Genomic DNA, 13,048 nt, shown 5'->3' on the forward strand with positions numbered 1-13,048 from the left:
GAAATAAAGCATACTATGCTCTATATGCAAAGTTGAGGCTCGTTGAAGAGATAAAACAAAGAACGGATAAGAACATAATAGAACAAGAAAAACATAGTGGAAAGGGAGTAAACATACCAACAGCAGGGTAAAGGGGCACAACAGAGGAATCCTTGGAACAATTATTGGCAAATGGAAGATTGAGATCATGGGGAGGCGGAGGAGGACACACAGTGTGAACAAGTGAGATACAAGCTCAAACACAGCAAGAAAAGGAAGGGAAAACTGAGGATGGAACAAATGATCATGAGTATGGATGGGGGATGACCTGTGGTGGTGAACAGCTGTCTTGAAGCCTCGAAGGGAAGAATGAGACTGAACAGACTGAGGAAGTTGGTTTCACAGGCGGGGAAATAAGAGGAATGAATGAGTGGAGATGAGAAGTGAGCCTGGATTTTGGGAGTTTCACCAGAAGTGGGTTACTGGCAGGCCATGTGCACACAGCAAAAACCTGGGTGGAGGGGTGGGTGACAGCAAGGAAAGGGCGGAGGGTGGAAGACTAATAAGGAGGCGGTAGAAGACGGAGAAGCCACCAACCTGTCCGCAATGCAAGAGTAACAGGCCCAGAGACTCGATTTCATTGTGGGAGATACCAATGATTTTGAGGGCCTTGGTTTCTACTCCATCAAGCAGTGCTAGATGTGAGGCAGGGGCACCAGCCAAAATGGGAGAGATGTGCAGTACTCCAATCAGCTGAAGACAAAGGCCTTGTAAGTTGATAAAAGTTAAGTTTGCACCACATAGAAAAAATGGTGGCCTGAATGACAGCATTCCGCTGTTTTTTATTTGTTTATTTTTTATCATTATTTTATGGCAATCTCAGATGCTCCTGCACGAGTAACTAAAATCAACGCAGATCGATACAAAACAACAATAACAATGACAAGAAGATGCTTGAAAAGCATGCTCCAAAAATTTTGTCCAGCCTCCAGGTCTGGCTTGGAGGCTGGAAGCAGACTTTGAAGATATATCACATGCATGGCAAGGCCATTAATAAACACCAGTGCACACTTACAGGAATTGCAAGGACATTAGTAGATAATGGACAAATCAACAAATTTTATGGAATTGAACCTGGGTTCTCGCCAACAGGTGTAGGTTCACGAGGGAACACAAAAAAGGCCAACCTCTGAATAACAAATATAAACCAGTGAAATATATAAACACTGTCGTCTATAAACGAATGACAACGAGAGAGTTCATAGAACATGTTACCCCACGCAGTGTTTTGTACATACTGTACATCAATTTTATGAAAACAATGATTTAAAAGATCGTTTAAAAATTCCGGAAGTTTAGCACTATTGAAGCAGTCATATATATCACCATTATACACCACCTTACTTCACATGTTCAAGTACTGCCAAACAGAATGGTTTTGAAAGTGCAAAGAAAGCAATTTGTGTTCTCTGGTGTTCAAGTATATAATTCAATTTAAATAAAATAAAGATTGTAAAAGTCGTAAAATTAATTAATTCTGGAATTTACCGTTGTTTACGCAGTGTCTATTACACCACCCTATCAAACTCGTTACATTAGTTATTCATGCCTGTTGTTTGTGTCCTTTATGACATCCTTAAAAACAGTAAGTTTCCTGTTTGGAATGATTTTCAATTTTGTTTGACTGCCAGGCAGGCACAATAAAAATATTATCTCACTCCTCTATACGCATGCACAATCGGGACAAATTTAGACAAAGTACTGTAAGACGACATGTTTGCTTTCCGATTTGAGTTCAAAATATTACATTCGATTTAAATAAGTTATTTCTCGATCATAAACTGATGTTTACAGACAGATGGACTGATGGACAAGAACCAATTGCTTAACCCCACTTTTCGCTTCGCATGCGTGGGGTAATGACATTTCATTAGTCTATAAACGAATTAAATAACCTCGCTCTATGCCTGAGAATAGGTTCTTCAAACATATCTCCTGAAATTTCAAAACTATCATCCAGGAGCCAATCCTGGAATAGTATTATCCTGCAGTACACAACCACCACCAACACCCTATCCAGATAATTTTATTTGACATGTGTTTTCCTAGTAAATCCTAGAAGGGGTGTGGTGATCTATTTATGTATATAAGGCCTGAAGCAAGAACTTCTTGAACCATAGTGCAGCCCACATATTGGCTCCAAACAAGAGCAACTAAGGAGTAAGAGGTAGTTGCAAAGCTCCCTTTCATTTGGATACAGGAAAATAAACATTAACATTAACCTATGGTATAAATTGGGAGGGACGGCTGCTTTACGAAAACATACAGAACTAGAACAGCACTTGGTAGAGTGTGTACCTCCACCAGGCTGAACAATTTACATTTTGTATCCCACTGATGGGCTGGATGTAGATCTGAACCTGAACCAAAATCTAATCGGCTTGTTCATGTCACTTTACCAACTCATCCATCAAGTTTTGTTATAATCCATTTACAACTTTTTGAAATATCATGCTATACTGAATATCGTTTTTGGCCCAATCTCTCAATGCTGAAGAATCACTTTAGAAGTATTAGTATCCGGATCTGGATCTAGATCTTCACCAGCAGCTAAACAGTTTGTCATCGTCATACACCCAACTGTCCACCAAGTTTCGTCTGAATTTGTCCATAACCTTTTGATATATCCTGCTCACAGACAAATAAACAGACAGACAGACAGACAGACAGAGGTGAAAACATAACCTCCATCCACCTTCGGTGGCATATGTAATAATTGGGTTTTACTCTACAATAAAGGGGGACATATTAAATAGTGTGTTATTGGTTTGAGAACTGTTACTATTCCAAAAAAATGGATCGAACAATGAGGTTGGATTCTTGAAAGCTGTATCATAAAGTTCTAAAGATGTTTCCTGCAAGTTTGTACATCTAACAAAGTACAACATATTGCTAAAATTTAGATTTTAATTCAGAAGCATTGCACTTTTATTAAGGATGCACCAATGTGTTCTTGCATGCAATGTTTGTCCAGAAACTATGCAGTTGTATGTAAGAGTCAATATTAAGTTAATGCCCATGGTTTGCACTAATTACCTAGCTATCATCATCATTACCTTCATCTTCATTGGCTGTCTTGTGTGGTTTCTGAAAATAATCTCCAGCAGTAAAATGTCTTGCCTTTGGGCATGCACAGCATATTTAGTTTCTTTTGCAGCCATTTGTGCAGCGACACCTTGTAAACACCAATAACAAATGAGGAGCGGGGGACTGTCATGCGTGTGGGCAGCATCACCCCATGATCATTATGCCACCCATTGCCAAAGGGTGATGAAATTTCTGGCACGAAAGCATTTCTCCGTAGGTTTGATAATTTGCTACCCTTATGGTTCTTTGTTGGTGAAAGAAAAGAATTTCTTCCCTGCTTCTGGCATGACAAGCAATCAGCAAGGACATTCACTCTTCAGGTTTGTTGGCATAGAGTGCAGCGATAAATGATTCAACTCTTTCCTCAAGTTAAATTCTGACACAAAGCTCATTCTTACATCATTCAGTGCTGTGTGTTTGTTAGGGTCCTGCACAACAATTTCCTTTGTCTTGCTCTTTCTACTCACAACCACTGAATACATAGGCTGGGAGTAACTATTGATACAATTTTGAACAGGGTCTCAGACATCTTGCTCACATGGCTAAGTTTTGATCTCTCCTTGAAACCTGTTTGCAAACACAGTTCTCCTTTAAGGTAAGAGCTGAGGTCGATGCAAAGTATGGCAACCAAATTGTATGAAAAATCATGCAAATAATTATTTGTACGTTGCATTTGCAGCAAGTAAGATCAATCATGTGTCTGCTTCATGGTTTTCTTGCAGCTGTGAAACTTTACTCTTTCATTCCTCACCATCTGTGCTTCTTCTTTATCTTAAAAGCCTCCACCCATCAAAAACCTGACCAGGATGTAGATTTGTGCTCAGTCGTTCAACCCAGTTCTTGCTTAGAAAGACAGTCAAATACGGCTTGTTCTTGGGATTACTCATGTATTTATCCCACTGTAAAGGAAGTGGTGTTTGTTTGATAGCTCAAAATGTTCGCCTCAAATCTGAATGTGACTTTCTGTCATCATGCTCATCCAAAGGCTTTAACAGATTTCTCTGGATCGTATTTAGTGAAAACAACATCCACATTAATAACCATTTGCTTCTGAGCCACTCTGTATATGAGCTGGAACAGGTGTTCTGTCTGACAGCTGACAACAGGTGCTCACCAAAGCTAGAAAGATCAGGTTCCTTGCTTATTTGTATTACAGCCATTCCATCATTATCCATGCTGTGCCCTGTTCTGATTCAGGCAGATGTGTACTTGTGTGCGTTTCCCTTTTATTCTATTGCTTTGTGCTTGCCTCTTTTTATAGATCTCCGTGAGCAGCTTGCTGTTGATAGGCTTTTTCAGCATTCCAGCTTGTTTAGCCGATGACATCCTGCCACATAATCCAACTGGTCACTAGGGTTTTGACGTCTTTAGCACATGGAGGTGAGAATAACTGATTTTAAATGGAGGGAGGGGGGGGGGGGTTGAGGGTCAGGTTTCAGTTAAAATGATTAAAAGTCATGGGTACTGGAACTGGGTGAAAAGTGAAAATAATAGGGGAAAAAAACAAGGAGTAAAGATGAAATAAATAAACTAAAGCAACTTTGAAAATTGATGTAAGTAAAAATAAAAAAAGGACACGAGCATTCACTAGCAAGACCAACTCTTCATTCTAATCAGAGAAATACACTTCATGACATTAAATATTCCCAAACAAGGTCAATCATAGTTTTATTCAATTTTCTTCTTGCATATGGCAGCTTGGCTGCCAGGTAGCTATCATTTTGTTGGGGCACAACTATGCCACTGATGCTGTGCCCCTATACAAGTGTACTGGTATTCATTTTGCCAACCTCATAAACATGACAGGCTGAGTTAACCACACCTGATGTTAATTGAGCAGCCAACAGGGGCTCAAACTCAGGACACTAAGATCTCAAGCCAGCAACCCGAACCACGACGCCAACACCAGGCGTTTTATTAAATGCCTTTTTACCTGTGTGAAACACTGTTGGCATTTTGGAACATTGCTCACAACATTCCGATATGGAAAATAGGGCTTTTATACAAGATCAAGACTCAGATCTAGAATTGGGGCAGAGGGAACACATGCTGACAAGCAAGCAAGGGAATCAACAAACAGGAAAAGAGGAGAGAGGAGGGTAGGAAACACAATAACCTGCAAGAGGGTTGGGATAACAGCTTGGTTAGTGGAGGGAGAAAAAAGTGCAGGTAGCAATGGAGGATGATATGAGGTAGTGGTGCACCACTGGCTTGCTTGAAGCCCAAGAGTGAAGAGTGGGATTGAACAGCCTCAATAAGGCAGTTAGAAAAACAAGAAAATAGAGGAACAAAAAGAGCAGGTGGATGGTAGATCTCAATTTTGGGATTTAACCAGGAGTGGGTTAATGGGAGAATGAGTGTTAGTGCAGCAGATTACTGAAATAATCTTTCACTTGGTGGTACAAGCACCAAATTTGGTATGTGCTCCATGGACCTATTCTCTCAGAAAAGTACGTTACCCACGTTGAAAAACAAAATTGCCGGCATTTTTCAACATGGCCTCCATTTGAAGTGGTTTGAATCTGTGTTTGAGCTAAATTTTGATGGAATAATGCGATTTTAACGTTCTATGCATCGAAATATATGTTTTTGAGTTAGAAAAATCCATTTCTGCACTTACAAAATCGTAATTATTGAAAACTAAGATGATATGGCCAGAATTAAATGACGACAGACTCTTTTAGCGCTACATTTTGCAAAAAGAAAAAATGAAGAATAATATAGCATATACGGCAGGAAATTATCATCTTTTGATTCACGTGGTGGATTAGTCAATCATTTAGTCCTCACATTGCATGCACACAACTGTGTACACTTGAGACTGAAGCGATAGCATTTACATCGCCCTCGGCATTCCATCTTGCAGCCACATTTTGTTAACTGCTGACAACTCTGGGCAATGGGTGGAAGGGTCAATGGACCTTAAAGCAGCCATCTCTATGTGGAGGCCCCCAAACATGACAACAAATTTATCCTCACAATACAGGTCAGGCCAGTGACACTGGACTCGTTTGATAAGTGCATAAATAGGCTGGTCTGCGGTTATCACAGGGACCTGTCCTGGGTTGAGGTGTGCAATAGTATACCTGACTTTGTTCATGGAGTGCCTTACAGTGGTAACTGAGTGAGCTTCATCACGAAGGAGGGGCAGAAGTGCTGTAATACTCACTTCAAATGAAAGACCTCTCTTTTTCTCTGCATGATGGGCTGACCAAGTGATGTTAACATTGTCATGTACTTCTTGTGTGAGGCTAATCTTCTGCAACCACTCATATTCATTGGTTAGGGGGAGACTTGGCAGAGATATGTAACTTTGCCTTTGGGAGGAGAAGGGTTCTTTGTTGTGAAGAACGCAGGATAGACATTTGGATACGAGTCGGGGATTTCTGGGACTTTCTTTACTTTGGTATTCTTAATTAGAATTGGTTCCCGTACTTCTCCTTGATTTCCTGATGTTGAAAGATGGATATGCTGGTTCCATGGAATGATGTGGTTGCCGTTGTGGAAGAGGGATTATGGTCGATGTTATCCATCGCAGATGTGCTGAAAAGACCTTTCCTCAGTTTGGGAGGACAAACCACACCTTCCTCTACATATCTGGCTACAGCTGCATCTCCCAGCTGAGCTGATATGTCGAGTACTCGATCATATGGAATACTGAGACCATGGTCATGGAGCATTTCTACTCAGTGTCTCTTTCTTGTCTTAGCATGAACAGACATCCCCATGTAGACCGGAAATGGGGTTTCTCTGTCTCTGGAATGCCTGTGTGTGGCAACACTTTCTTTGTATTTGGCAAAGCAGTTGTATTGAAGGAGCTGAGCCATAGCCAGGTCAGTTGTAGTTGCTCCAAACCTCAGTTGAGACTTTATGTCTGCTCCATGTTCAATCATGCAGACAAATTGGAGCAAAGCTGGAGGTAATGAATCGTATACTGAAGTCTCATGAAGATTGCTCTCATATTTACATTTGTGATCAAGCATGTGCCTATGCAATATCTTGGCAGCTTTGGCGAGAATGATGGCATCAGAGTAGGTTGATGTTTCGGACATGACAGGACCTACATCCTTCTTGAATGTCAGATAAACATCACGTCCATCCTTGTAGGTTTCCAACGCAGGTATCTCTGCCAAAAGCTTTTCTTTCAGTCTGGTAGAGTTCACATCAGGTATATCTGTTCCAAATTGTTCAAGTCTTTCCTTGTAAAGACTCACCAAGTTAGCAAGTCGAAACGAAACAGGCCCATCACTGCTGTTTCTTGTCTCAATGACATGGGTAAGAAGTTCAGAGAACACCAAAGGGAAGACTTCCTTTTCTTGGGATGACTGGACTTTGTCTTTGTTCTTGGCTGCAATGTGTGCCCTCTCTCTATGATACAGAGCTGTTAAGCAAGAGTAGTGGTATTTCAGTTCCAGGGCAACCACATCTCCACTGCTCAAGACAGCCAAAAGCTAGCCATCATTAAGATTGCGAGCACATTCATTAAGCCTCTCATTTAGCTGCATGGTCATGGCTTGTTGCAACTTTGACTTTGGTTGTATCTTTTCACATAGGAAACACCGTTGTACTTCCTTGTTAGTTCTTCGCATTTTTGAGTGCCCTTCTCCTGAATCATTTTGAATTTCAGCTGCTCTTTTAGTGGCATGCTCAAGTTTATAGCTGTCAAACATTTTGTGACAATTTTGGTGGTACTTGGCACTATTTCGCCTCAGTGTATCCTCAATACCACCTCCTTCATCCAATCTGGATGGGTCTAACCTGATCGGTAAATGGTGGATTGCCTGAAATTGTGGTAGGTTTTTTGCTATCATGGAATAACCATCAGAACTACACTCATAACGGGTTGGGGGAGACTTCAACTCTTCTTTTGTATCAGTCTGACAGAGGCAACACTTCCTCCAGTCAGTTTTAGGAGTACAACTCAACGGATTATTAGTGGACATATTGAACAGGTTAAGGCCGAGGGTTTATCCTTTTACCACCTAACCGTACAGAATATATAAGCACATTGAGATATGGGATACAACTCGGTTCATACATACAAATGCCCTACACCTAGCCCGATCGTTCATCCAGTGCCATTTAAGTCCCGTGCGATCTGTACACCTTCCGGGTAACTGAAGCCCCGTTACCTTTGGCTCGGCTCTCCCGCACTGGCACATCCTGTCAATTCAGGCGCGGCTATCTAATAGTGTAATACTACAACTAGCTATACTTCTAGCTGAAATATATATATATATATATATATATATATATATATATATATATATATATATATATATATATATATATATATATATATATATATATATATATACAGGGGCTTATTAGATAGCATTTGGGACACTCAAGTATACTACAAACTACAGTTTAGATTAGTAAACTCCAGCTACAAGTAGTACACTATAAGCCGACACTGAACCCCCATGCTGAGTCTCACAGCAGTAATGTCACCAGTGTGCCCTGGTTGTGCTTTAACATCACTCTTATTCACATAATGTAATAGAGCTTGACCGCATCACCTCAATACATGATCACAGATGTTGCCCAGCAATATCTGTGATGATTTTGTAAGACAGCTACAAAAGTACTGATTTTAAGTTACGCAATGGCCACCATCTTGAAAACTGGTAACCATTTTCGAATATTAGTGCCAAAATATATTTCTCCAGTCAAAATACAATCTGTTGAACATTTCGATCAATAGCATGTTCCTATTTATAGATGTTTAGCACTGAAAACCCTTTTTCCTATTTTATGAGACGGCCATCTTGAAAAATGGCGGCCATTTTGTTTTTCAACGCGGGTAACGTACTTTTCTGAGAGAATGGGTCCTGGAGCACATGTATACCAAATTTGGAGCTTGTACCATCAACTGAAAGATTCTTGTGGGATACTGACTTAATCTGCCCCACTATGTTTCACAATGTTAGCTTTACTAGATGGTCAGCCCAGGAGAGGTAATTGCTGGTGAGGCCTGGAAGTTCAAGAAACTGAACGTATTCCAGTTGCTGACTATTGATGCACACTTCGTGTACAAAATATTAGGAACACCTTCCTAATATTGAGTTGCATCCCCTTTTGCCCTCAGAACAGCCTGTTTGTCAGGGCATGGACTCGACAATGTGTTGAAAGCGTTCCAAAGGGATGTTGGCCCATGTTGACTGCAACACTTCCCACAGTTGTGTCAAGTTGGCTGGCAGTGGATCTCTACTCTTAATAGCTCATTCAATCTCATCCCACAGATGCTCATTCACATTCATTCACATTGTATCCATTCACAGATGGATACACTGCTGCCATGAAGGGATGCACCTGATTGGCAACGATGTTCAGATATCCTGTGGCATTCAAATGTTGCTCTACTTTTCTCAAGGGGCCCAATGTATGCCATCATGAAAACATACCCCACCACCACCAGCCTACAATGTTGACACAAGGCATGATGGATGCATGTACTCATGTGGTTTTCTCCATACCCTAATCCTCCCATCACTGTGAAACAGCAAGAACCGGGTTCATATTCATATGAACCGGATTCATAAGACCAGTTTTTCCAATCCTCCAGTGTCCAGTGTGTTTGTTCCTCAACCCACTGCAACCACAGGTTCTTGTTTCTTTGGTGAAACTTTGTGCGGTTGTCGACTGCCATACCCCATTCGTGTCGAGGTACAACGAGTTGTGCATTCTTTTATGGGTCTTTTGGCACCAATGTTGTACTGAACTGTCAGTGGACTAACTGTAGCCCATCTGCAGCTCTGCACAATTCGTCTCAGCTTCCTTTGGCTTCTTTCATCATTGAGTTGTTTTCGACCACTGGCCTGCCGTTGGCTGGATGTCTTTTGGGTGGTGGACTATTCTTGATACACATAGGAAACTGTTGAGCATGAAAAACCCAGTAGCATTCCAGTTCTTGACACACTCAAGCCAGTGTGCCTGGCACCTACCACCACACCGCATTCCGTTCAAAAGCACTTAAACCTTTTGTCTTTCCCATTCACTCTCTGAATGGTACACGTACACAATCCATGTCTTAATCATCTCAAGGCTTAAAAATCCTTATTTAACTTGTCTCCTTCCCTTCACCTACACTGATTGAAGTGGATTTAACAGGTGCAATCAATAAGGGATCATAGCTTTCACCTGGATCCACCTGATCAGTCTATTTCATGGAAAGAGCAGGCTTTCCTCATGTTTTGTACACTCAGTGTATATGGGTGCAGGTTTTGTTTGATGATCCTTCCTGAGCAACAGTGTGAGACTTACCAGGATTGAAAGTCATCTTCCCTTTGTCAGACCAACATTTAATCAATTCTAATTCTGGATCAGCAGAGAGTGAAACAGATGCTGTCTTTCTGTCAGTTGGATAGTGTATTGTATAACCCAATCTGGGTCATCTGCAAAATGGAAGGCAGGGTTTTCCAGAGCATTGGAGAGGGTGTTTCTGGAGATGAGGAACAAGACTGGGTCCCAACCTGCCACAGGGCACTCCAGCCACTGATAGGAGAGGAGAGAAGAATGTTCTACTGATAGAAATGGCTTGACTGCACAAGTGGAGTAAATCAGAAAACCAGGTGTGAAGAAGGAACAGTCAGGAAGCTTGGCAAGCACAACAAGATGCCAGACTGTGTCAAATGTTTGATGTATGTCCAGGGAGATGTTCTTGACCTTTTGTTTGAGATGTAGAGCCTTCAATTAGCAGCATGTGCACAGTTGCATAACCGAGATGGACAACAAAAACTGACAGAGAGAGAGAGGCTGGACAAAGCTTTCTCCACATTCTCAGGTGTGAAAAACAGTCAATTTTCTGACTCACATGTTCTTCTTGTATTGCTTTGAGTTGCTGTCAGGACAATATGTCTCAGTGGGTTAAAATTCACCTGACTTACAATGGGAGCAGGAATACGAGTGCAAGGGTCAGGGGGAGGGGAGCACGTTGTGGGTGGCTTGATGTGGACTGGGGAGGGGGGGGTGTGGGCAGGGGGTGAGAGATGAGTGGTGGAGATGGCAGAACATGTGGGGGTTGGAATCCTAAAGGGTTTAACCGCCGTTGGGCCCACACTCGCCACAAACCAGGTATATTTTCAGGATCCCAAGTTTAGCCAAATTAAGTTTTTTCTCGCCAGTGTTTGAAATGTGATCTTCACTGTAGTAGAATTAAGCCAAATGTACACTGCCTTCAGAAAGTATTCAGACCCCTCGACTTTTGTCACATTTTGTAGTGCTACAGCCTGAATTTAAAATGGATTTCTTTAATATTTTTGTCACAGATCTACACATAATACCCAAAAATGACAAAGTGAAAACATGTTTTGAATTTTTTTTACAAATTAATAAAAAATTATAAGATAAATGTCTTTTGTCAATAAGTATTTAACCCCTGTGCTGACACTCCAACTTGAGCTCAGGTGCATCAAATTTCCTTTGATCATCCTTGAGATGTCTCTACAACTTGATTGGAGTCCACCTGTGGCCAATTCAATTGATTGGACATGGTTTAGAAAGAAACACACCTTTCTATATAAGATCCCACAGTTGACAGTGCATGTTAGAGCAGAAACTCCACCATTAAGTCCAAGGAACTGTCTGCAGAAATCAGAGATAGAATTGTGAGGAGGCATAGATCTGGGGAAGGATATAAAACAATTTCTAGTGTTGAAAGCTCCCAAGAACACAGTGAGCTCCATAATTAGGAAATTGAAAGAATATGGAACTTACCCAGACTCTTCCTTGAGCTGGCCATCCGACAAAACTGAGAAACCGGGCAATAAGAGCCTTGGTCAGGGAGGTGATTAAAAACCAATGACCACTCTGACAGAACTACAGAGTTCCTTGGCTGAGATGGGAGAACCTGCCGAAAGACAACACTCTGTAGCACTTCACAATTTGAGGTTTTATGGAAGAGTGGCCAGATGGAAGCCACTCCTGAGAAAAAGGCACATGACAGCACGCCTGGAGTTTGCAAAAAGGCACGTGAAAGATTCTGAGAGCATGAGGCAAAAGATTTTGTGGTCTGCTGAGATGAAAATTGAACTCTTTGGCCTGAATGCAAAATACTATGTCTGGCAGAAACTGAGCACAGCTCATCACACATCTAACACCATCCCTACTGTGAAGCATGCTGGTGGCAGCATCATGTTATGGGGATGCTTTTCAGCGACAGGGACTGGGAGACTTGTAAGGACAGAGGGAGCAATGAATGGAGCCAAATACAGGCAAATCTTTGGGGAGAACCTGCTTCAGAGTGAAAAAGACCTTACACTGCAGCAAAGATGTACGTTTCAACAGGACAACGACCCCAAGCATACAGACAAAGAAACAGTGGAATGGCATCAGAACAAGAACGCGAAAGCCCTTGAGTGGCCCAGCCAAAGCCCAGACTTGAATCCCATTGATAATTAATCTGTGGAAAGACTTGAAGATTGCTGTTCACTGACACTCCCCATGCAATTTGACAGAGCTTGAGCAAATAAGAAAGGAAGAATGGAAGAAAATCCCCAAATCCAGATGCTCAAAGCTGATACAAACATATCCAAGAAGACTCGAAGCTGTAATCGCTGCCAAAGGTGCTTCCACAAAGTATTGATTCAGGGGGTTTACTTATTGACACATGATATTTCAGCTTTTCATTTTTCATAAATTTGTAAGAATTTCTAAAAACATGTTTTCATTTTGTCATTATGGGGTATTTTCACAAAAAATTGAAATTTAATCAACTTTAAATTCAGGATGTAACACAACAAAATGTGAAAAAGTCAAGGGGTGTGAAAACTTTCTGAAGGCACTGTAACTACCTGTAAAAATTGTGGCAGGGAGAGAGAGAGAGTAAACGTTTTTGTGCAGTTCGGGAGACTTTTGTCGGTGCTGCCATGTCATAGGCATCATTTTAGTGCACATTTCATGGAACGCTGAGTGCATGAAG

At 41.3% G+C, this 13,048-nt stretch overlaps 1 protein-coding gene across 1 annotated transcript in view; it reads right to left on the reverse strand.

The window, feature by feature from the left end:
- Positions 1 to 13,048, reverse strand: part of LOC147032500 (gephyrin-like) — a 194,093-nt gene that overhangs the window by 114,604 nt on the left and 66,441 nt on the right. The window contains exon 7 of the mRNA XM_085870185.1: positions 308 to 490. Coding sequence (XP_085726311.1) covers positions 308 to 490 — 183 coding nt within the window. The remainder of the gene's footprint in view (positions 1 to 307; positions 491 to 13,048) is intronic.

The sequence above is a fragment of the Eptatretus burgeri genome, chromosome 2 (genome assembly GCF_056783735.1).
Source record: "Eptatretus burgeri isolate ZD-2024b chromosome 2, Ebu_testis_v1, whole genome shotgun sequence".
Taxonomy (NCBI): Eukaryota; Metazoa; Chordata; class Myxini; order Myxiniformes; family Myxinidae; genus Eptatretus; species Eptatretus burgeri.